This window comes from Ranitomeya imitator, chromosome 2 (assembly GCF_032444005.1).
Source record: "Ranitomeya imitator isolate aRanImi1 chromosome 2, aRanImi1.pri, whole genome shotgun sequence".
Taxonomy (NCBI): domain Eukaryota; kingdom Metazoa; phylum Chordata; class Amphibia; order Anura; family Dendrobatidae; genus Ranitomeya; species Ranitomeya imitator.
In genome coordinates this window covers 717,057,417-717,084,083 of record NC_091283.1, presented here as the reverse complement: position 1 = coordinate 717,084,083, position 26,667 = coordinate 717,057,417, and the positions used below count along the sequence as shown (strand labels likewise).

The following is a 26,667-nucleotide window of genomic DNA, read 5'->3' as shown; positions in this document are numbered from 1 at the left end:
CACGTACCGCACACGGATGCTGTCCGTGTGCCATGCAGGAGACAGCACTACTGTAAGCGCTGTCCCCCCCGCGTGTGGTGCTGAAGCTGGAATTCATCCCTTCTTCCCAGCAGCGTTCGCTGGATGGAAGGAATGAATAATCTTTTTTTTTTTTTTTTTTTTTTTTTTCCTTTCCCCTTAAAAATAAAGTTTGTGTGTCCCCTCCCGCCTCCCATCCCCTGTGCGCCCTCCCGCTTGCCAGGAATACTCACCAACACCCAGCTCCAGCGATGTCTCCTCTCAGCGGCTGCAGCCTGTGCTGTGTGAGCGGTCACATGGTCCCGCTCATTACAGTGAGGAATATGCGTATATTCCTCACTGTAATGAGCGGGACCACGTGACCGCTCACACAGCACAGGCTGCAGCCGCTGAGAGGAGACATTGCTGGAGCTGGGTGTCGGTGAGTATTTCCTGGCAAGTGGGGGGGGGGGAGAGGGGGCACACAGGGGATTGGAGGCGGGAGGGGACGCACAAACTTTATTTTTAAGGGGAAAAAAAGAAAAAAAGATTATTCATTCCTTCTCTCCAGCAAACACTGCTGGGAAGAAGGGATGAATACCGGCTTCAGCACCGCACGCAGGGGACAGCGCTTAACTGTAGCGCTGTCTCCTGCACGGTCCGTGTGGTCCTCAGTCGGCACACGGCTGCCGCACGTGTGCCACACTGATGTGCTACGTAAGCACACGGACACACGGATAATTCCGGTACCGGAATTATCTGGACCAGTGGGACAGGCCTTACAGCGCTCTGAGATGGCAACTGCTACTCATAAAGCTCCATGGGGGCAGGTAGAAGTAGGGAAGAAACTGCAATGATAGTTACACTTTAAAAGGGTTGTCCGGTCCAAATTGATAAGTTTGCGGTCACTGTGTGACTACAGTCTTATGAATACCCCCAGTGTTCGCTGTGGGGATTTGCTGGTTTCTGACCCGGGACCGGTGGGTATGCATGTGTTATACACCCTATCCGTCAGTGGGCGCAGCCTCTCTTCATTACATTTGTATGTAGCAAGGCCACGCCCACTTGTCATTCGTGTCACTAGGTGGGTCGGGGCCTCGCTCTATACAAGTGTTCTAGAGCGAGGCCACGCCTACTAGGCCCTGGTCGAAAGTATGTGTAAGGCTGTGTTCCCACGTTGCTTTTTTTTATGCGTTTTAGCCAGGGTTTTTTTGCCACAGAGGAAACGCTTAAAAAAAGCATTCCCATGCAATCCTATGGGATTCCGCAGTTGCTGTGCCCATGCTGCGGATTTTCCTGCTGCGTAATCGCATAGCGGTAAAATCCGCAGCATGTTCATTATTTCTGCAGAATCGCAGCGATTCCACCGCCATAGGATTTCATTGAAACGCTCCCTTTACGCATGTGGCTATGCCCATATGTAAAGTGAGCGCTTCATGTGTGGATGGTACCCAGGGTCTGGACGAGAGGAGACTCTCCTTCAGTCCCTGGGATTCATATTAATGTAAAAAAATAAATAAAATATGGATATACTTTCCTTCTGATGGCCCCCGGAGTCCTCCCGCCTCTCAGCGGTCCACGCGGCCGCTTCCGTTCCCAGGGATGCACCTGAGATGACGTTGCGGTCACGTGACCATAATGTCACAAAGGTCCTTCGCGCAAAGCATCCCTGGGAACGGAACGTACCAGGAGCGCCGCTGAGGAGATCGGGGCCGTTGGAAGATGAGAATAACAATATTTTATTTTATTTTTTTCTTATTATTTTTAACATTCTATCTTTTACTATGTAGCATCAATAGTAAAAAGTTGGTCACACTTGTCAAGCACTATGCTCAACAAGTGTAACCAACCTGTCAATCACTTTTCCAAGCGATGCTTCATATCGCTTGGAAAACGCCTGTGTTTTTGCAGGAAAACACATGCGTATTCCGCATGCGTTTTACCTGTGGCAGGGAGTAACGTGGGCACATAGCCTAACACATGCATACCCTACGGTCCCAGCTCAGAAACCGGCGAATGCCCACACAGTGATTGCCGACTTATCGATTTGGACCGAACAACCCCTTTAGGCTACTTTCACACTTCCATCTTTTGTCCTCCGTCGCATTCCGTCGATATGGACAAAAAACGGATCCTGCAAATGTTCTTGCAGGATGCATTTTTTGCCCATAGACTTGTATTAGCGACGGATGGGCACACGTCGCATCCGTCGTGTTTAGCTGGACGCGACGCACAAAAAAAAAGTTCAATGTAACTTTTTTTTTTTGTGCGACGTGTCTGCCATTTTCGACCGCGCATGCGCGGCCGAAACTCCGCCCCCTCCTCCCCAGACTGCAGAATGGGCATCGAATGCTTTGAAAAACTGCATCCGCTGCCCACGCCTTGCAGTTATTTCACAACATCAGTCGGTACGTCGGCCTGACGCATTGCAATGGGCCTGTACCGACAGAAGTGTGAAAGTAGCCTTAAAGGGTAACCATCATTTTTTTTTTTTTTTCTTTTAAACAAATTTTCTCCAGAACTAAATGGTACACTTGAAAATAAGAAACTTTGTAATTTGTGTTATAGGAGAAATCTATGTTCTCCTCCTTTCACTGACAAAATTATCAATCCACTGGTAAAATTTTCCTTCGGTGAAGATTTATTTTCACGTTACTGACTTGGGAGCCTCAGATACTGCAGCCATTATTACATCATGTGTCCAGTTTAATGGTTAAAAATTGGTGGTGTCCTCTTTAGAGGCACTCCCATCAAAATTTTCATTTTCATCATATATTGCAATCATCCTATTATAGTATAGCACTGTGTACTTACAGTTGATCATTTTGCCCTTCTACCCATCTAGTTCTTCAGTTTTCCGTTAGGTCTACGTCATCATGTGATTAAAAACTGACTTGCTGAATTCTTCTAAGCTCTGTGTAGAAACAGGAGGTCAGTTTTCCCCATATGAGTCAGTCATTGCAAAAGTCCCTGGTGGGGGGGGGAGCGGAGCAGCTTTGTCAGGAGCTGAGGAGGGGAATGATAAATGCAGGGACAAAATACTTCCTTTTTCTACATAGAGCTGAGAAAAGAGAAGAAATTAACTGGGTAGAAAGCCAAAATGAGCAATTGTAAGTACACAGTGTTGTATAATATGATGACTGCAATATATTAAGAGTAGTGATGAGCGAGTGTACTCATTACTTTGGTTTCCCCGAGCACGCTCGGGTGATCTGAGTATTTTGTAGTGCTCGGATATTTAGTTTTCGTCGCCGCAGCTGCATAATTTTGACAGGCTCAATACATGTTGGAATTCCCTAACAGACCGGCAACCCCCACATGTATTCAAGCTGTCTAGCAGTCGCAAATTATGCAGCTGCAGCAACGAAAACTAAATCTCCGAGCACGCCAAAATACTCGGAGACCCACCCGAGCATGCTCGGGGAAACCTGAGTAGCGAGTATACTCGCTCATCGCTAATTAAGAGGACAAAAACTTTGATGGGAAGTGCTTCTGTAAGCGCTCCAGTACTGGGCACATGCTGCTAAATGGTGCAGAGATTGTAGGAAAAAAAAATGTAAAAGTGTCACACTTCAAAAAAACTAAAGAATAAAAAATGAACCTACAGTATTTATCACTACACCTTCCTCAGTTTATTTTTTTGCAATCATGGTTATGTAGTCCCCTAAAATAATAAAACTAAACCACTTGTACGTCTACCGTATGTAGGGCATTTGGCCCCTATAGAAAATCATCTCTTTAGTAAAGCTTTTAGTGGCTTAAAAAGAAGTTTTTGTATGCATGTGAGGGAGCTTTATCTTTCTGGCATGACCAAAAGGGGTCAGAGCACCGTTACACCCCATCACTTTGTATGCTTGGGCCAGTCATAATTTGAATGACAGTTGCTCTGTGTCATTGCTGGCTCATGTCTCCAGTACAGTACAGAATGGTGGTTGCAGACAGGAGCCAGCGACGCAAGCTGCCAATGACACTGAGCATGGCTGCAGATGGGAACCAGTGATGAGAGCCGCCAATGACACGGAGCATGGCTGTAAACAGGAGCCAGGGATGAGAGCGGCAATGACACTGTGGGTATGTCTGCATACGGAAAGCACTGCTGAGCCGCCAATGACTGAACATGGCTGAAGATAGGAACCAGTGATGAGAGCCACCAATGACACTGTGAGCATGTCTTCATACGGGAACCAGTGATGAGAGCCGCCAGTGACACTGGGCATGTCTGCATACAGGAACCAGTGATGACAGCTGCCAGTGACACTGGGCATGTCTGCATACGGGAACCAGTGATGAGAGCCGCCAGTGACACTGGGCATGTCTGCATACAGGAACCAGGGATGAGCCGCCGGTGACACTGTGGGCATGGCTGCATACGGGAACCAGGGATGAGCCATCGGTGACACTGGGCATGTCTGCATACAGGAACCAGTGATGAGCCGCCAGTGACACTGGGCATGTCTGCATACGGGAACCAGTGATGAGAGCTGCCAGTGACACTGGGCATGTCTGCATATGGGAACCAGTGATGACAGCTGCCAGTGACACTGGGTATGTCTGCATACAGGAACCAGGGATGAGCCGCCGGTGACACTGTGGGCATGTCTGCATACGGGAACCAGGGATGAGCCATCGGTGACACTGGGCATGTCTGCATATGGGAACCAGTGATGACAGCTGCCAGTGACACTGGGCATGTCTGCATACAGGAACCAGGGATGAGCCGCCGGTGACACTGTGGGCATGGCTGCATACGGGAACCAGGGATGAGCCATCGGTGACACTGGGCATGTCTGCATACGGGAACCAGGGATGAGCCATCGGTGACACTGGGCATGTCTGCATATGGGAACCAGGGATGAGCCACCGGCGAGACTGTGGGCATGGCTTCTTATGGGAACCAGGGATAAGCCGCCGGTGACACTGTGGGCATGGCTTTATATGGGAACCAGGGATGAGCCGCCGGTGACACTGTGGGCATGGCTTTATATGGGAACCAGGGATAAGCCGCCGGTGACACTGTGGGCATGGCTTTATATGGGAACCAGGGATGAGCCGCCGGTGACACTGGGCATGGCTTCATATGGGAACCAGGGATAAGCCGCTGGTGACACTGTGGGCATGTCTGCATACGGGAACCAGTGATGAGCCGCCGGTGATACTGTGGGCATGTCTGCATATGGGAACCAGGGATGAGCTGCCGGTGACACTGTGGGCATGGCTTTATATGGGAACCAGGGATGAGCTGCCGGTGACACTGTGGGCATGGCTTTATATGGGAACCAGGGATGAGCTGCCGGTGACACTGTGGGCATGGCTTTATATGGGAACCAGGGATGAGCCGCTGGTGACACTGTGGGCATGTCTGCATACGGGAACCAGGGATGAGCCGCCGGTGACACTGTGGGCATGTCTGCATATGGGAACCAGGTATAAGCTGCCGGTGACACGGTGGGCATGGCTGCATACGGGAACCAGGGATGAGCCGCTGGTGACACTGGGCATGTCTGCATACGGGAACCAGGGATGAGCCGCCGGCGACACTGGGCATGGCTTCATATGGGAACCAGGGATAAGCCGCTGGTGACACTGTGGGCATGGCTGCATATGGGAACCAGGGATGAGCCGCTGGTGACACTGTGGGCATGGCTTCATATGGGAACCAGGGATGAGCCGCTGGTGACACTGTGGGCATGGCTTCATATGGGAACCAGGGATAAGCCGCCGGTGACACTGTGGGCATGGCTTCATATGGGAACCAGGGATAAGCCGCCGGTGACACTGTGGGCATGGCTTCATATGGGAACCAGGGACAAGCCGCCGGTGACACTGTGGGCATGGCTTCATATGGGAACCAGGGATAAGCCGCTGGTGACACTGTGGGCATGGCTTTATATGGGAACCAGGGATGAGCCGCTGGTGACACTGTGGGCATGGCTTCATATGGGAACCAGGGATGAGCCGCCGGTGACACTGTGGGCATGGCTTCATATGGGAACCAGGGATGAGCCGCCGGTGACACTGGGCATGGCTGCATATGGGAACCAGGGATGAGCCGCTGGTGACACTGTGGGCATGGCTGCATATGGGAACCAGGGATCAGCCGCTGGTGACACTGTGGGCATGGCTGCATATGGGAACCAGGGATGAGCCGCCGGTGACACTGTGGGCATGGCTTCATATGGGAACCAGGGATGAGCCGCTGGTGACACTGTGGGCATGGCTGCATATGGGAACCAGGGATCAGCCGCTGGTGACACTGTGGGCATGGCTGCATATGGGAACCAGGGATGAGCCGCTGGTGACACTGTGGGCATGGCTTCATATGGGAACCAGGGATGAGCCGCTGGTGACACTGTGGGCATGGCTGCATATGGGAACCAGGGATGAGCCGCTGGTGACACTGTGGGCATGGCTGCATATGGGAACCAGGGATCAGCCGCTGGTGACACTGTGGGCATGGCTGCATATGGGAACCAGGGATGAGCCGCCGGTGACACTGTGGGCATGGCTTCATATGGGAACCAGGGATGAGCCGCCGGTGACACTGTGGGCATGGCTTCATATGGGAACCAGGGATGAGCCGCCGGTGACACTGGGCATGGCTGCATATGGGAACCAGGGATGAGCCGCTGGTGACACTGTGGGCATGGCTTCATATGGGAACCAGGGATGAGCCGCTGGTGACACTGTGGGCATGGCTGCATATGGGAACCAGGGATGAGCCGCTGGTGACACTGTGGGCATGGCTGCATATGGGAACCAGGGATCAGCCGCTGGTGACACTGTGGGCATGGCTGCATATGGGAACCAGGGATGAGCCGCCGGTGACACTGTGGGCATGGCTTCATATGGGAACCAGGGATGAGCCGCTGGTGACACTGTGGGCATGGCTGCATATGGGAACCAGGGATCAGCCGCTGGTGACACTGTGGGCATGGCTGCATATGGGAACCAGGGATGAGCCGCTGGTGACACTGTGGGCATGGCTTCATATGGGAACCAGGGATGAGCCGCTGGTGACACTGTGGGCATGGCTGCATATGGGAACCAGGGATGAGCCGCCGGTGACACTGTGGGCATGGCTGCATATGGGAACCAGGGATCAGCCGCTGGTGACACTGTGGGCATGGCTGCATATGGGAACCAGGGATGAGCCGCCGGTGACACTGTGGGCATGGCTTCATATGGGAACCAGGGATGAGCCGCCGGTGACACTGTGGGCATGGCTTCATATGGGAACCAGGGATGAGCCGCCGGTGACACTGGGCATGGCTGCATATGGGAACCAGGGATGAGCCGCTGGTGACACTGTGGGCATGGCTTCATATGGGAACCAGGGATGAGCCGCTGGTGACACTGTGGGCATGGCTGCATATGGGAACCAGGGATGAGCCGCTGGTGACACTGTGGGCATGGCTGCATATGGGAACCAGGGATCAGCCGCTGGTGACACTGTGGGCATGGCTTCATATGGGAACCAGGGATGAGCCGCCGGTGACACTGTGGGCATGGCTGCATATGGGAACCAGGGATGAGCCGCTGGTGACACTGTGGGCATGGCTGCATATGGGAACCAGGGATCAGCCGCTGGTGACACTGTGGGCATGGCTGCATATGGGAACCAGGGATGAGCCGCCGGTGACACTGTGGGCATGGCTTCATATGGGAACCAGGGATGAGCCGCTGGTGACACTGTGGGCATGGCTGCATATGGGAACCAGGGATCAGCCGCTGGTTACACTGTGGGCATGGCTGCATATGGGAACCAGGGATGAGCCGCTGGTGACACTGTGGGCATGGCTTCATATGGGAACCAGGGATGAGCCGCTGGTGACACTGTGGGCATGGCTGCATATGGGAACCAGGGATGAGCCGCTGGTGACACTGTGGGCATGGCTGCATATGGGAACCAGGGATCAGCCGCTGGTGACACTGTGGGCATGGCTGCATATGGGAACCAGGGATGAGCCGCCGGTGACACTGTGGGCATGGCTTCATATGGGAACCAGGGATGAGCCGCTGGTGACACTGTGGGCATGGCTTCATATGGGAACCAGGGATGAGCCGCCGGTGACACTGTGGGCATGGCTTCATATGGGAACCAGGGATGAGCCGCCGGTGACACTGTGGGCATGGCTTCATATGGGAACCAGGGATGAGCCGCCGGTGACACTGTGGGCATGGCTCTATATGGGAACCAGGGATGAGCCGCCGGTGACACTGTGGGCATTGCTTCATATGGGAACCAGGGATGAGCCGCTGGTGACACTGTGGGCATGGCTTCATATGGGAACCAGGGATGAGCCGCCGGTGACACTGTGGGCATGGCTTCATATGGGAACCAGGGATGAGCCGCCGGTGACACTGTGGGCATGGCTTCATACGGGAACCAGGGATAAGCCGCTGGTGACACTGGGCATGTCTGCATACGGGAACCAGGGATGAGCCGCCGGCGACACTGGGCATGGCTTCATATGGGAACCAGGGATAAGCCGCTGGTGACACTGTGGGCATGGCTGCATATGGGAACCAGGGATGAGCCGCTGGTGACACTGTGGGCATGGCTTCATATGGGAACCAGGGATGAGCCGCTGGTGACACTGTGGGCATGGCTGCATATGGGAACCAGGGATGAGCCGCCGGTGACACTGTGGGCATGGCTGCATATGGGAACCAGGGATGAGCCGCCAGTGACACTGTGGGCATGGCTGCATATGGGAACCAGGGATGAGCCGCCGGTGACACTGTGGGCATGGCTGCATATGGGAACCAGGGATGAGCCGCCGGTGACACTGTGGGCATGGCTTCATATGGGAACCAGGGATGAGCCGCTGGTGACACTGTGGGCATGGCTTCATATGGGAACCAGGGATGAGCCGCTGGTGACACTGTGGGCATGGCTTCATATGGGAACCAGGGATAAGCCGCTGGTGACACTGCGGGCATGGCTTCATATGGGAACCAGGGATGAGCCGCTGGTGACACTGTGGGCATGGCTGCATATGGGAACCAGGGATGAGCCGCCGGTGACACTGTGGGCATGGCTTCATATGGGAACCAGGGATGAGCCGCCGGTGACACTGTGGGCATGGCTGCATATGGGAACTAGGGATGAGCCGCCGGTGACACTGTGGGCATGGCTTCATATGGGAACCAGGGATGAGCCGCCGGTGACACTGTGGACATGGCTTCATATGGGAACCAGGGATGAGCCGCCGGTGACACTGTGGGCATGGCTGCATATGGGAACCAGGGATGAGCCGCCGGTGACACTGTGGGCATGGCTTCATATGGGAACCAGGGATGAGCCGCTGGTGACACTGTGGGCATGGCTTCATATGGGAACCAGGGATGAGCCGCTGGTGACACTGTGGGCATGGCTTCATATGGGAACCAGGGATAAGCCGCTGGTGACACTGCGGGCATGGCTTCATATGGGAACCAGGGATGAGCCGCTGGTGACACTGTGGGCATGGCTGCATATGGGAACCAGGGATGAGCCGCCGGTGACACTGTGGGCATGGCTTCATATGGGAACCAGGGATGAGCCGCCGGTGACACTGTGGGCATGGCTGCATATGGGAACCAGGGATGAGCCGCCGGTGACACTGTGGGCATGGCTTCATATGGGAACCAGGGATGAGCCGCCGGTGACACTGTGGACATGGCTTCATATGGGAACCAGGGATGAGCCGCCGGTGACACTGTGGGCATGGCTGCATATGGGAACCAGGGATGAGCCGCCGGTGACACTGTGGGCATGGCTTCATATGGGAACCAGGGATGAGCCGCCGGTGACACTGTGGGCATGGCTTCATATGGGAACCAGGGATAAGCCGCTGGTGACACTGTGGGCATGGCTGCATATGGGAACCAGGGATGAGCCGCCGGTGACACTGTGGGCATGGCTTCATATGGGAACCAGGGATAAGCCGCTGGTGACACTGTGGGCATGGCTGCAGAGTTCAGGCAGTGCTTGATGCTGACATTAAAAATAAGACAGTGCTCAGTATGCAAATTGAGGGGTCATAACAGTGCACTGAGCTCTTGGCCCACCCCAAGAAGGCACTGAAGCCCCCTCATTTGTATACAAAATAAATCTGTGTTTTGCCTTTTTTTATGCCAAGTAAACTACTAAAAGCTGTACTATAGGTATGACTTTATAAATGCCAAGTCTCCTACATACCTGAACACGTGTTTAATGTTTTGTCAGTGACTGACTCCTTTTTAAGCTAATGTGATTATTAAAGAAAATAAGTGGTGCAGAATGAGAAACCTAAAGCAGATGTAATTTTTTTTTCTTCCCATCCCCTAATATGAAATGTTAACACTATACAAGCCCTTATTCATTGGTGCTTTAATAGCTGCTGCTATACTCTGGATTACCCCTTTCCTCCTCATGGTGGCTCTCTAAACCTTTAATATTGTTTGCAAGTTCCTGAGATGGGCGGACAAGGAGAATAAATTTGAAAGTACTTAATTTCTCGGCTCCGCACCCTGGAGACAAAGATGGTATCTCAAATAAAATCTGAGAGCAGTGACGAGCAAAGAAAAGGGAAAAAAAAACCAAGCACGGCTTTCATAATTCTGCCATAAGTATAGCGAGGAGCACAGCTGAAACCGCATTCTAGAATATCAGATGAGCCGGTCTAGACCATTAATATACGGCTTTATGTCTCCGTAACACTGAGATACCTGGGCAGGTCGATTAGATCTAATGGAAACAGACGTGAGAGCTTTCCCTCCTCCACACCTTTGTTTAGTTTTTTATTTTATGAGCTATTGATGGACAACATTCGATTTTGTGGTTTCCGAGATGAATACCGGATTCTAATACTAGATTGTTGGGTCCCAAGCTGGAGCTGCTGATCTATTTACACAGTCAGAGGTTTTGTTAATGGTTTTGACCTCTTAAGTAAATAAGGCAGCACACTGCAGTGCTGAAACATGCAAACTTGAAACATGAAATTTGAACTGCATTACTGCACTAGAAATATGAAAAATGAGAGCGTTTAGCGCATAAAAATGGCCAATTTTATGTGTACCTGGTAGCCCCTTTACGGCATCTCTCTTATACCAGGTCCTACGCTTGCCTTACCTCGCTGAGAATAAGCGTCTCCATCTGAATGGGTACATGTGAAAACCTCTTACTAGACTAAAATTCTCTCTCTGTGGAGGGGTATTGGACCTGCTGTAATTAAAACACCTGTGGCTAGGAGGCGGAGTGCACGATCAGAAGGCTAGAGAATACATTTCAAAAACCTGACCTGCACATCCAAACGTAGACTCAGTGTGAACAGGTGCTGAACCTAGAGTCGCCAACTCGTATATAGTTAAGTAAATAAGTGCTGCCTTATTTACTTAACTATATACGAGTTGGCGACTCTAGGTTCAGCACCTGTTCACACTTAGTCTATGTTTGGATGTGCCAGTCAGGTTTTTGAAATGTTTTTGACCTCTTCTGACAAGTGGCTGTCCTGCATCAGCAGACTTTAAAGTAGATCATCAAGACCAGATGCGAAACCCAAATCTAAGTTGTATGTGGGTATCTGCTCGGTCCCCATTTTAGCCAGGCTGTTTGGCCCTTGGCATGGATGAGCCACTGCCATGCTCCTCTTATAAAACTCTGGCATTAAGTGAAGATCTGTTGGGTATAAATGTAACTAGTCAGACCCTCCCCCGCTCCTCCAATTTAGAGACTTTGCTTTCATTATCCTTAGGGTATGTGCACACGATGCAGATTTAGTGCAGAACTGCAGCAGATTTTTCTGCAGCAGAAACGCTGCAGAACTGCACTGTGATCACAGTACAATGTAAATCAATGGGGAAAAAAAAAAATCTGTGCACATGGTGCAGAAAAATCTGCGCAGAAACGCTGCAGATTTCAAAGAAGTGCCTGTCACTTCTTTTGTGCAGTTCTGCAGCGTTTCTGCACCCCTCCATAATAGAAATCTGCAGGTGCGTTTTTCATGCGGATTTGTGCTCAAAAACGCATCAAAAACGCACCTGCAGATTCTGCCAGGAGATGCAGATTTAGTGCAGAACTGCAGCAGATTTTTCTGCACTAAATCTGCATCGTGTGCACATACCCTTAGGCTGCCGTTACACTAGCAGTATTTGGTCAGTATTTTACATCAGTATTTGTAGCCAAAACCAGGAGTGGAACAATTAGAGGAAAAGTATAATAGAAACATATGCACCACTTCTGTATTTATCACCTACTCCTGGTTTTGGCTACAAATACTGATGGAAAATACTGACCAAATACTGCTAGTGTGACGGCAGCCTGAGAAGTCACTGATGTTTCCTGAATTACTCCATATCTCGCCTGTTCTGTACAGAAAGTCAGGTGTTTAACCGCTTGAGTAAAGTGGATGTATTTCTATGAGAACTCGTGCCCACTGTGCGCCTTTGGGTGCATTTTTGTTTTGTTTTTTTTCCCTATAGACTTCTAAAGGGAGACTGGAAGAACGCATGCAATGTTGGTTTTGTTTTGAAATGCATAGTATTGGTGTTTTCAACATTAGAAAATACTGACACTACATTAAATCTGTGTAAAAAGCATCAAACATGTCATAAACGGGGCAGATTGCGGCTGCGTATTTTGGTGCAGACACCTGTAGAACGAGCGGTATATTTTTCCCCTATTCTGCGATCAGACGAGTGCCACGATCCCTGAGATTTATGGGGCGGTCTGACCATATGTGCTTGTACCCATAATCCAGAATCAAGTGTGAATGTAACATGCGTCCATTTGGTAGAATACGTAACAAAGGATTAGTAAGGACTCGTCTGGTGCTTGGTTTCTTCTGCTCTGATTGGAGGATTCTAGAGTGACTCTTGATTTTCCAATGTGATCTATAACTCCAAGGTTTCCATGATTTATTCATCTTGATTGCATGTCTGAAGTGTGTCTAACCCAGTCGCCAAGGATGAATGACTCCCGTTTAATGGTGAGGTAATGGATGATTTAAGGACCGTCTAAAAATATCAAATGACTCTCTCGATTTAACTTTGTCAGTTCAGTAACCTGCTGGTGTTTTTTTTTTAAATCTGTTACATGAATTATTGTGGACCACCCCTCACCCCTTTTTCTTTCATTCAGCCCATCCCATTGCTGAAGAAAAAAATGAATCGTTCAATCACCATGTCACAGGAGCAGATATCATGTCTGCTAGCCAACGCTTTCTTCTGCACCTTCCCCCGCAGAAATTCCAGAAAGTCGGAGTATTCCTCTTACCCAGACATCAATTTCAACAGGTGAAGCCCTTCTTACTGACTGAACTGTGTACTAATGTATTTCCAGGTACTGTTTACTTAAGGGAATCTGTCGCCAGGTTTTTCCACCTACTCGAAGAGCAGCATAATATAGAGGTAGAGATCCTGATTCCAGCAATGTGTCACTTACTGGGCTGCTTGCTGCACGTTTGATATAATCACTGTTTTATCACCAGGAGATCATACTTAGAGGACTACTACGCCTGTTGCCATGTAGTCCTCCATATTTGAGTTCAGTATAAAGCCTCCCCCACCACAGATTGGAATCTTTCTGCCTATGCACAGTGTACACAGAAAGTTGACAATCGGTGGTGTGGGTGGGGTTATGCAGAGCTCAGCATTCAGAGAATTGCTAGATCTGCAGCAGACAAAACTGGGACTTTCTCAAAATGTCAGCAATCTGCTCAGTAAGTGACAGATGATTGGAATCAATGTTTCTGTCCCTACGTCATGGTGCTTTCAGATGGGGTAGCAATAACCTGCTGACAGATTCCCTTTTAGTTATTGCTGAATTGTAGTACTGGGATAGGTACAGCTAACCACCTCAGAAGTAAACGAGCACACAAGTTTGAGGTTGATGCACGAAGATGTTAACGACTAATTGGTACACCTACTGATTCCTGCTCGTAGATGTGATCCTAGGCCCAGTGAGACCCTGCCCATGAGGTGGATCACATGCACAGAATTGGATCTGATTTTCAGTCAATTTCACACATTTTTTTTCAAAACTGCAGACACATGTTTAAAAAAAAAATTAGTTACCGGTAAATCCCCTGATTTCTGTGAGTGTGCTAATCTAAGCGAACAGGGTCTGACCATGAGGAGTAACATGCACCTCAATGTATAGAGCTGGAAAAGCTCGTTATGTGACTAAATACATTCAGAACAAGCTCCAACATGTCTGACTGCAATGACTGCCCTTGTGGAGACGGCCGGATCCTTCTATGTTTCTATGTCTGTGTGCGGCTGAAACCATGCTTGCTTCTGGTGGCCAGTGTCTGTGTGTTTCTGCTACCTTCCTACTCCAGGAACAGAGGCCACCACAAGCCGGTGTCACGGGCGGCAGCCACAGCATGAAAACCCATTGTTACAGCTAGTATCCATTCATATACATCTCTTCGCCTACTATTTGGGGCAGCAATAGAAATTCATGTCATTGTAGGATATTAGGAGTGTAATCAACTTATAGATTTTTGGTGCACCACACCTAGATTCCAGGAGCCGCTCCAATGCTTTACTTGGTAATACTATGTCAGTGATTTATAGGAGGCATGGCTCAAGATTCCTTAAAATAACGCTGTAAAGCCCTGGAAATGTGAATTATATAGAGAAAAAGCACATTCTATATAATTGTATCCATTCCAAATGCTCAGCAATGCCAATGAGATGCTCACATAAAATTGTAAAGCTTTTGAAGGGTACATCTCTCGTTAGTATTTATGGTATAGCCACAGGATTCTCAGTCTGGGAATCCCATCCCAGAACCCTTTTCTCTATATGGAAGGACCCAGGGGTGAGGATGTGGTTAAGCCATTCATTGACTTGTACTGATTTTAAGGAATAAGTTATGCTAACATCTACGTTGGGCAATGCTATCTGTCCTCCTTAAAAGATGGACACCTCTGAAGAATCCAATGGATTCCACAATAAGTCTGTCTTGTCCGTCATGCAGATCTGGTTCTGTGTTGTGGCTTCTGTTTTTATATTGAAAGCATGGGTATAAACAGAGACTTCGTATAGCATCCCGTCCTTTCGAGTGACCGTATATGTTAACACTTGTCTTCATAGCCGTCCCAAAGATTGAGCCATTATTGATGAGTGAGAAAGTAGAGGCCATCACTCTGGTTTCCCTTGTGACCTGATCACTGTTGGCTCTACAGCAGTACCCCGGTTACTCATTCGTGGGGCTACAGAAAGTTAGGGCTGAGGGTAAATGTGCTATGTGATCTTTCAAAGTTCTTCTGATTCCACGACTTGTGTAGTTTAGCACATTCATTTGGATTTTAAGAAGTCTCTGTTTTAACAAACTGGTTTCCACTCTCAAACTTGATGTTTCTGGGGGTTTTAGAAGAAGAACCTAAGATGATAACAATGTGCAAATATCCTGCCGTAGGGAAATTAAGGGTATGTGCACACGTTCAGGTTTTTTCATGTTTTTTTCGCGATAAAAACACTGTAAAAATGCATGCATTATGCATCCTATCATTTGGAATGCATTCTGCAATTTTTGTGTACATGATGCGTTTTTTTCCGCGAAAAAAACGCATCGCGGTAAAAAAAGCAGCATGTTCATTAATTTTGCGGGTTTTTCGCGTTTTTCCCGCTATTCTATGCATTTGGAAAAACCGCATCAAGAACGCGCGAAAAAAAGCGTGCGGATTTCTGGCAAAAATGTCCGGTTTTTGTCAGGAAAATTTCTGCCAGAAATCCTGACGTGTGCACATACCCTAATAGTAGTACATAGTGACATAGGGGACTTAATTGACGCTATATTGATCAAAAGAGCGTAGAAGCGTTATTTCTCCCTACTTAAATGCTAGCCGTACATTTTTGCAGAGAAACCTCTGCTGACAGTGGTTTTCCACAGCATATCATATATTCTGTTATTTTTCGCAATGCTGATCTCCTGCTGGCTAAGAGGTTATGCTCCTATCCAAATCTTCTCGTGTAGACCTCTTTCCTTATTGAGTTAAATGTTATGGCTTCTAATGTTAGGGATCTCTGACCTTTTTGTTCTGTCTGCTCTCTTGTATTCTGCATGGCTAAATATCTATTAAAAGATCTCTGATTTGATTAACATCGATTTCCCGGGAAGAAGGGGAGTGGGGGGAGATAAATAGTCACTCCCTTGGCTGGCTCTGGCTCTTGGGATGCCTGCATCGGTCTCCCTGTTTAATTGTAGCAGGGTTACATGGCCGCTCAACAGAAGCTCTTACAAGAAGAGGAAAAATAAACATAAGAGATCTGACTCGCTGGAGGAAAAATGTTTCCTGCAAGTAATTTGTCAATTACTTAATTTCGGAAGAAACATCTCCTTGCTTCTCCATTTTATTCCAGAAATGGAGAAATTCCGATATTGTGAATATTTGAAATCCGATTTTGAGTTTTTTTGCTGCTTTGCATCACCGATTGCGCTGCAGATTTCACCTTATACCTTATTGGCAAAATCTAAGCTCCAGCCCTTGGTTCTGTTTCCATATGGAATGGTACTGCTTTGTTTTGAAACCCCCCCCCCCCCCCCATCTTGATGAGATTTTTTTTTTTTCCTGCAAATTTCCCAATGCAGAATTGCTTTCACAAATCCTTGTGACTTCTGCCATATGAGAATATGGCTTATTAATCTATAACAAAGACTAAATGTGTTTTAACTAGGATATTCTTAGTGGTGGCTCTAGAACTCCCCTCCTAGCCCTGTGTATCAGCTTTGGTATAAACCCCAGAGATGAGCACTAGTGATGTCTTGTGAGCTTTTTGTGTGTTGTCTGCTTAGCTATGAAATCAACTAAACTTTTATGCAAAGAGCAGGTCTGAATAATTATTGGAGTGTTAATACCTTCCTAATTGGTAATTACTGAGGTATATCCCAGCTTTGCTGAAGTTACCCTTTATTGTACCGGATCACGACTGTTGATTCGTACATCCATCATTCTGGAGACTAAAGAGTGTTCTTACCAGATAGGGACATTGATACCAATTACCCAGGAGAAAAAACACATTCTCCAATGATGGCCCTAAATTGATATAATGAGGTCCAATCAGCTTTAAATTATAGATGCTGTCCAATTTGCAGAGATAAATGTTGAGAGCAGCGCAGTACAGCAATGACCTAATTGCTAATACACTTTGCAGGCTGCGTTTGGCTCTTCTCTCAATGTAATGGCCGTGCAAGCTACAGGGAGCAGTCTGCCCGTTCATCTTGTGGTTAGCCAAAAATAAAATAAATTTCCCTTTGCCATCAATCTCAAGTGCTGTAGCAGTAGCCCAAGTACAACGATGTGCGATGTCCTAAATATTTTCAGAGCTGCTCCATAGCTGACACACTGCTTCATACGTTAGGTTTTAAGTGGTCATAATAATAATTTATTTCTATAGGGCCAACATATTCCGCAGCACTTTTACATTTTAGAGCAGACAATATGACATTACAGAATAACAAAAATCACATAAATCGACAGATGCCAAGAGGAATGAGGGCCCTGCTCGCAAGCTTACAAACTATGGAGGAAATAGGGGAGACACGAAAGGTGGATGGTAACAATTGCTTACATTGTACGGTCCACCAATCAATGTAATAAATTGGGTGTTCATGTAAAGCTGCATGAATCGGTAACCAACCAGTATGTGTGAAAGTACAGACACAGAGGGCTATTAAATGTATAAAGGGTGTAAGAACAGATGATACGAGGGTCCTGGTTTTGATGAAAATTTGTATGAGAAAAACGGGAAAGTTAGATAAGCACACTGTATGTTGAGGCGGCGGGTCAGTCTGAAGAAATACATTTTTAGGGCATTAAAACTGGGGGTATCTGGTGATTCATCGAATTGTCCTGGGTAGTGCATTCCAAAGAATTGGCGCAAAACGCAAGAAGTCTTGGAGATGGGAGTGGGAGGTTTGGATTATTGGGGATGTTAATTTCGGGTCATTCGCAGAACTGAGGGCATTGGTAGTCTGGTATACTGAGACAATGGATGAGATATAGACTCTGTATATTGCATTGACTTTCTATGGTATGCACTGACTTTCCTCAACTCTCCCTGGATCCTGAATGTCTCTGTATATTGCATTGATTTTCTATGGTTTCCCTGGCATCTGGGTGTCTATGTGCAGCGCATATAATCTTTTCCTGGTATGCTTTCTTACATATCATCTTGTTTCCATGACCTGTTTCATGTCTCTCATTATGTTAGCTGGGGATATATTCAGATCCAGGAGTCTGATCAAGACTTTAGTCTAATCCATGTATCTTTCAAATTCCATCTTTCAAATTTAGAGATTTCTATTTACCATACTTTACTATACTTTGAATTACACTTGAATTGGACTGGAATTTGACTGTAAGGTAACGGAATATCAATCCACTATTATGTTTCGGTTTCTTTTATCTTTCACACTTACACTACTCTATTTTTCCCTACCTCCTGTAATCCCCCCACCTAGTAAGGAACTAGTAATATCACCCTCCATCCTCCCCAGCCATCTTTCCTCCTCCTCACATCTGTTCCTCCATATACAATCCTTTTTCTCCAGACACACTTGGCCTATCATGTCCTATCCTGCTCCCACCTTCTAATGCTCTGTCTGCTACTCATCGCTGGTGACGTATCGCCAAATCCTGGTCCTCCTCAACACATCCCCACACTCATTTCTACCCCCCTGCCACGATCCTCTACACGTTTTCCCAACCATGATAACCTCATATCCATTCATCCAGCCCCCAGTCCCCCTACCTGGAGCACTATGGAACTCGCGCTCAGTCTGCAACAAACTGCCATTTATCCATGACCTCCTCATCACTAACAAACTTTCCTTCGTCGGCATCACTGAAACCTGGCTCACCCCCTCTGACTCAGCCTCTCCGGCTGCACTTTCCTATGGCAGGTTTCACCTCTCACACCCCTCGCCCCAGCAACAAACGTGGTGGAGGAGTTGGCTTGCTCCTGTCCACCATCTGCTTTACTCCAATCCCACTACCACCCTCCGCTACTCTTCCCTAGTTTGAAGTGCACTCCGTCCGCATCTATTCCCCCTCCAGCTGGCTGTCATCTACCGCCCTCCCAGAACTAGCCATCTCCACCTTTCTCGACCACCTGGCTACTTCATTTCCTCTCTGCTGACATCCCCACTATCATCATGGGTGACTTCAATATCCCCATTGACACTTCCACCTCAGCTGCCTCTAAACTTTTATCGCTTACTGCCTCCTTCGGCCTCACTCAATGGTCTTCTGGGGCCACGCACAAAGATGGTCACACACTAGACCTTCTTTATCCGATTCTGTTCCATTACTAATCTCATTAACTCACCCCTCCCCCTGTCTGACCACAACCTACTGACATTCTCTTCCCTCTCCCCTCCTAGTGCGCAACCCCCACCCCAAAAACTCATTCATCCTTGCAGAAATCTCAAACACTTCAATTTACAATCACTCTGAGTCCCTTCTCCCTCTTACAGGCATAGCTTCCCTTCATGATACAGAAGCTGCTGCCACTTTTTTATAACACCACAATAACGGCTACACTCGATTCGGCTGCCCCCCTCATGCATAGCAAAACTCGTACAATCAACAGACAGCCCTGGCTGACCAGCCTGACCAAAGAACCAAGACGGGCTTCCAGGGTCGCTGAGCGGAGATGGAAGAAATCCCACTCTGCCGAGCACTTCATCGCATACAAGCAGTCCCTCGCCAACTTCAAGTCCACGCTCACTGCCAAAAAACAAACTTATTTCTCATCTCTCATATCCTCCCTGTCTCACAACCCTAAACAGCTTTTCAACACTTTCAATTCTCTACTCCGTCTCCCAGCACCTCCTCCCTCCCCCCTCATTTCTGCTGAAGACTTTGCCTCTTTCTTTAAACAGAAGATCAATACGATAAGAGAAAGCTTTGGCCCGCAGCGCCCAATGCCCCTCTTAGCTGCTCAACCCTGTTCGTCCAAAACCAGCTTCTCCACCATGACAGAAGATCAGCTCTCCATCCTCCTGTCAAGATCATATCTCACAACCTGCACGCTTGATCAGCTCCCGTCCCACCTCATCCTTAACCTCACCACAGTCTTCATCCCAACCCTAACACACCTCTGCAACCTCTTACTTACAACTGGTGTCTTCCCCTCATCCTTCAAACATGCCAAGATCACACCCATCCTCAAAAAGCCCTCCCTCGACCCATCCTCTGTCTAGCTATCGCCTGATATCTCTTCTCCCTTATGCCTCAAAACTACTGGAACAGCATGTCCATCTTGAACTGTCCTCCCACCTCTCCTCCTTCTCCCTCTTTCACCGGTTACAATCTGGCTTCTGACCCCATCACTCAACTGAAACTGCCCCAACTAAAGTCACCAATGACCTACTAACCGCCAAGAACAAGCGACACTACTGTCCTCCTTCTGCTGGACCTGTCTTCTGCTTTTGACACTGTGGACCATTCCCTCCTGCTACAGATTCTATCATCTCTTGGCATCACAGACTTGGCGATATCCTGGATTTTGTCTTATCTAAGAAACTGAACTTTCAGTGTCTCCCTCCTCACCACCTCCTCACCTCGCCCCTTGTCTGTCGGTGTTCCTCAAGGCTCAGTTCTGGGACCCCTACTGTTCTCCATCTACACCTTTGGCCTGGGACAGCTCCTAGAATCCCACGGTTTGCAGTATCATCTCTACGCCGATGACACGCAGATCTACCTATCTGGACCTGACCTCACCTCCTCGCTCACCAAAATCCCTCACTGTCTGCTAGCTCTGCCTTCTTTTCTGCTCACTTTCTAAAACTGAACATGGACAAAACAGAATTCATCATCTTTCCCCCATGTCACTCTACCCCTCCACCAGACCTATCCATCAATGTCAATGGCTGCTCACTTTCCTCAGTTCCGCATGGTTGGTGCCTCAGGGTGATCCTCGACTCTGCCCTCTTTCAAGCCACATATCCAAGCCCTTGCCTCCTCCTGCCGTCTCAAACCACAAAAACACTAGTGCACGCCCTTATCTTCCACCTTGACTACTGCAACCTCCTACTCTCTGGCCTCCCCTCTGGCACCACTCCAATCCATCCTACACTCTGCTGCCCGACTAATCTACCTGCTATTCCCCAGCCTCTCCCCTATGCCAAGCCCTTCACTGGCTTCCTATCGTCCAGAGGCTACAGTTCAAAACCCTTACTATGACATACAAAGCCATCGACAACCAGTCTCCTCAATACATCTGCGACATGGTCTCCCAGTACTTACCTTCGATCCTCACAAGACCTCCTTCTCTTCTCCTCTCTTATCTCTTCTTCCCACAACCGCATCCAAGACTTCTCCCGTGCTTCCCCCATACTCTGGAACTCTCTACCACAACACATCAGACTCTCACCTACCATAGAAACCTTCAAAAAGAACCTGAAGACTCGCCTCTTCAGACAAGCCTGCAGTGATCCTCAACCTACTGAACCGCCACACAACCAGCTCTACCCTCTCCTAGTGTATCCTCACCCATCCCCTGCAGATTGTGAGCCCTCGCAGGCAGGGTCCTCCCTCCTTCTGTACCTGTTAGTGCCTTGTTTTTTGCTCATGCTTATTGTATTTGTCTATATTTGCCCCCTTTTCACATGTAAAGCGCCATGGAATAAATGGTGCTATAAAAATTTATAATATAGACTGGTACTACATGTGGAACTCTTTGTGGGTGAGTAAAAAGTTTATATTGAACTCTGTAGTGGATGGGTAACCAGTGTAATGACTGGCACAGGGTAGAAACATTGGTGGCGAGAAATGTTTCCTGGCTGTTGCATTCAGGATGGTTTGGAGAGGGGTGAGTTTAGTAAGAGGGAGACAATAGTCCCGACGAGAATGAATAAGCGCTACAGTATGTTTCTGCAAAGTTGAAAGTAAGAAAAGGTCGAATTCTAGAAATGTCTGAGGTGTAGATAACATGAGCGAGCGATCGGATTTAGGGAGTGAATGAAACATAATCAGGTATGACCCCAGGAGAGTGGGCATGGTGCTGGGCAGTAATGGTAGAACTACACAAAGAAATGGCAATGTCGGGCATAGTTAGGTTAGTGGAGGAAGTAAAGACAAAAGGTTTAGTTTCAGGTAGAGGGAGGACATGATGTTGGAGACAGCGTTAATACAATCACTGGCGGTCTGTAAAAATGCAGGTGTGATGTGGGAAGTAGAGGTGTATAATTGGGTGTCATCAGCATAGAGATGGTACTGGAAACCCAATCTATTGATTTTGTCCAATCGGAGCAGTATACAAGGAGAAAATGAGGGGGCCTAGGACTGATCCTTGAGGACCCCCAGCAGTAAGGGGAAGATGAGAGAAGGAGAGAGAGAGAGAACCAGGAGAGAACGGTGTCCGAGAGGCCAATGGAGCGGAGCATAGTGAGGAGGAGCTGATGATCCACAGTGTCAAATGCTGCAGAGAGATCCAGGAGAATCAGAAGGGAGTAGTGTCCACTAGATTTAGCTGGTAATTTACATTCCACGATTTAAGGAATTTGTTTTATATTAAAAATTAACCATGATGATAAAGTGTACAGAATTGTCATTAATAAACTAACCTTGAAGCATCTGCAATTATCTAAAGCTGGTGGAAACTCTTTTTTTTGGATTTCATCTAATGTATTTGTTTGCTGGGTCTCTTTATTCCCCTAAAGGTCCCTGAGGCAAACATCCCCTAATAAATAGCAGGACTTCTTGCCTTCAGTACTTAAATCTTGCTGTAAACTTACAAAAGTAATGGACTTTACACATTGTTTAGCAGCAGTGCACCTCATTGTACTGACATGTCTGTGGGCCATGAAGTGCTGCTAAAGAAATCCTATTATGTGATCATGCCTGCCATTTACCATTTAAGGTTGTGTTAGTAACCAACCATTCACATACCGTCTGTAAAGTTATAGTAATAGACCACTGCTGAGGACTGAATTTATGTAACTGTTTGTTTTTTTTTTTGTTGTTTAAATGGAAGTAGCCAGGAACGACAAAATAGAAACCATTACCTTCTGAAGGTTTGAGAACTGGAGACATGAGAGTAGCGATAAGGGACTCTGTCTGTAATCCATTGGAAGAGGACTATAGCTTGCTAACAACAAATGTAGATTTAGGTTTAGAATCCCTTAAAATTAGCATTCGTCTTAGAAAAGTATGCGACTGGAGTTAACAAAAAACAAAACAAAAAAAACCACCCACTCTCCTTTTTGTGGTTCTCCCCATACCAGTTAGGCCATCTCCCAACCTTTGATCGCTCTTGAGCCTTTTTCTCATTTCGGGCCTCTGGATCTATTGTTCTTCCCCATCTCACGTCAATGATGGGAGTCATGTACCCCACGTTATTATACGGGGCCTAGTGAAGAACAGTGCTATATGATAACATACGTATGGCTAGGTTGAAAACAAAGGCGCCAACTGAAGGACCTCTGGCATCCGAACGCTTGTGAAAAGGATAAGAGAGATGAACAGCACACTGTCGGTGGATTTTTTTTTCTATTTTGTTTTCTTCACCCCAGCACTCCCTGCTCCAGTATAGATGGAATTCATGCAGATGGAAGAGCCTAAAATGGGGTGCTAAATCCAATAACCAATCCCAGATCTCCTGACTCTTTTTTTAGTTTACTCCCTTTTTTTTGCATTGTATGTTTTTAGTAGTCGTAGACAAATTGCCTCTTCAGAGAGGAAAATGACTAAAACTCTAGTGCCACCTATTGGTAGCAATCCTAAAAGTCGATGACGACCCTTTAACGGGCTTTGCCATATGACTGGGGGAGGGGGGGTGTTAAACCAGAATCTTAGTTTGCTGACACTGGGTTTCGGGGTGTTGCCCCTCATCCTTACTTGTCATATACATTTTATGTTGTCTACTACAATTTCTTATTCAGTTGAGGATTATTCAATCCTGTTGTGTAACAGCGAAGTGTGCGTAGATGACAGTTTTTGGGATTCATTAGGCATCCATGCCAGGATATCAACTGAATGTGCACCAGAGGTGTATGCACTTAGTTTTCTCTATACATGCTCAGTGCTCTATTGACATTGCCACATTTTAAGTTGCAATTTATCGAAATTTCTGTGAAATGTTCCAACTGAAACCTTTTCTATTTCAGATTATTTGAAGGAAAAAATACAAAGAAAGCAGAAAAGTTAAAAACACTGTTTTGTTATTTCCGAAAAGTAACAGAAAAACGTAAGTTCGGCACAAGCAGCCTTCCCAGACCCCTCCCCAAAGTTACTTAAGTTTGTAAGATTACCTATTTTTTTCTGTTTCAGCTCCCACTGGTCTGGTGACATTTACACGGCAGTGCATTACACAGTTTCCAGACTGGGAGAAGTGAGTAGATTTCCTCATTATAATGTAACTAGAAATAGGCCCGATGCTATCACATCGGAAGTGAGGTGAAATTAACATCTGTGTATGCTTAGTGGTGCTGACAGGAGCAGCGGACATGTCTCACACCGTTTGCGCTTTCCAACACAGAAAAATAAGAAAATTTTTTTTAAAATGGTGCTTCTAATAATCCTTGCATCTTATTGCTTACTGGGGGTGGTGGCCGTGGTGAAGCGGGATCCCAGGGTCGCTGCTGGAAGAGGCAGGAGTGGGGTTATTCTGCAGGCCGCAGGCAAGGATGAGGGGGGGGGGGGGCGGTCTTGTGCTGCTGCCGGGTGTCTCCGGGTGCTCGGTGGTTGCTGGCCGGTGCTGCGGGTGTCCGGTGCTGCCCAAGGCTCTGCCGATATTTTACAACAGGCCAGAGCCCCGGCACTTCCACGGTTCCATGTGTGGTGATCTCCGGGAATATGGCCGCCGGGGGCGGCACATGCGCAGATGGTTATCTCGGGACCAAGATTTTGAGAGATGAGATTTCAGCCCTGAGATCTCATCTCGAGATCTTGGTCCCGAGATCACCATCTGCGCATGCGCCACCCCCGGCTGTGGCCATACTCCCGGAGATCACCACACATGGAACCATGGAAGTGCCAGAGCTCTGGCCTGTCGCAAAATATCGGCAGAGCGCCGGACACCCACGCAGCATCGCTGGGCACCAAAGACAACCGCAGCAGCGACCAGCAACTGCCGGACACCTTGTATGTCACTTGCACAAGTGACACTGCCGTGGTGCCTTATGGGATTCGGATACAGCGGCCAGAAGTCCCAACTGGCGATTATTATATCGGATGTAGTTTTTGAAAAAAGGGGTTCAGAGGGCACCTCTAAAGGTAGCTCTGGAATCGCCGGTAGCAAGTAAGAGCACTAGTACACAAAACAGAAAAAAGACATGTTATATAAAGCGGGATCACCAGCAATGGTGCATAAAAAAAAAATCTCTTTATTGATGCAGATTACACAAATAGATTAACCCCTTTCTGCCATTAGACGTACTATTGCGTCCATGTGGGGTGGGCTTTACTTCCCAAGGACGCAATAGTACGTCATATGCGATCGGCAGCGCTCACGGGGGGAGCGCCGCCGATCGCGGCCGGGTGTCAGCTGTTTATCGCAGCTGACATCCGGCACTATGTGCCAGGAGCGGTCACGGACCGCCCCCGGCACATTAACCCCCGGCACACCGCGATCAAAGATGATCGCGATGTGCCGGCGGTACAGGGAAGCACCGCGCAGGAAGGGGGCTCCCTGCGGGCTTCCCTGAGCCCCCCGCAGCAACGCGATGTGATCGCGTTGCTGCGAGGGTCTCACCTCCCTCCCTGCTCCCTCCAGCCCCGGATCCAAGATGGCCGCGGATCCGGGTCCTGCAGGGAGGGAGGTGGCTTCACAGAGCCTGCTCAGAGCAGGCACTGTGAAGGCTGCAGCGCTGCATGTCAGATCAGTGATCTGACAGAGTGCTGTGCAAACTGTCAGATCACTGATCTGTGATGTCCCCCCCTGGGACAAAGTAAAAAAGTAAAAAAAAAAAATTTCAAATGTGTAAAAAAAAAATAAAAAAAAATATTCCAAAATAATGAAAAAAAAAAAAAAATATTATTCCCATAAATACATTTCTTTATCTAAATAAAAAAAAAAAAACAATAAAAGTACACATATTTAGTATCGCCGCGTCCGTAACGGCCCGACCTATAAAACTGGCCCACTAGTTAACCCCTTCAGTAAACACCGTAAGAAAAAAAAAAAAAAGAGGCAAAAAACAACGCTTTATTATCATACCGCCGAACAAAAAGTGGAATAACACGCGATCAAAAAGACAGATATAACTAACCATGGTACCGCTGAAAACGTCATCTTGTCCCGCAAAAAACGAGCCGCCATACAGCATCATCAGCAAAAAAATAAAAAAGTTATAGTCCTGAGAATAAAGTGATGCAAAAATAATTATTTTTTCTATAAAATAGTTTTTATCGTATAAAAGCGCCAAAACATAAAAAAATGATATAAATGAGGTATCGCTGTAATCGTACTGACCCGAAGAATAAAACTGCTTCATCAATTTTACCAAACGCGGAACGGTATAAACGCCTCCCCCAAAAGAAATTCATGAATAGCTGGTTTTTGGTCATTCTGCCTCACAAAAATCGGAATAAAAAGCAATCAAAAAATGTCACGTGCCCGAAAATGTTACCAATAAAAACATCAACTCGTCCCGCAAAAAACAAGACCTCACATGACTCTGTGGACCAAAATATAGAAAAATTATAGCTCTCAAAATGTGGTAACGCAAAAAATATTTTTTGCAATAAAAAGCGT

General features: G+C 47.8%; 1 protein-coding gene across 3 annotated transcripts in view; it reads left to right on the top strand.

Annotated features, from left to right (window-relative positions):
- Positions 1–26,667, top strand: part of PARG (poly(ADP-ribose) glycohydrolase) — a 217,060-nt gene that overhangs the window by 125,267 nt on the left and 65,126 nt on the right. For all 3 annotated transcript variants that reach the window (XM_069753149.1, XM_069753148.1, XM_069753150.1), the window contains 3 exons: positions 13,100–13,254; positions 24,080–24,159; positions 24,243–24,303. In XM_069753149.1, the coding sequence (XP_069609250.1) occupies positions 13,100–13,254; positions 24,080–24,159; positions 24,243–24,303 (296 nt within the window). The remainder of the gene's footprint in view (positions 1–13,099; positions 13,255–24,079; positions 24,160–24,242; positions 24,304–26,667) is intronic.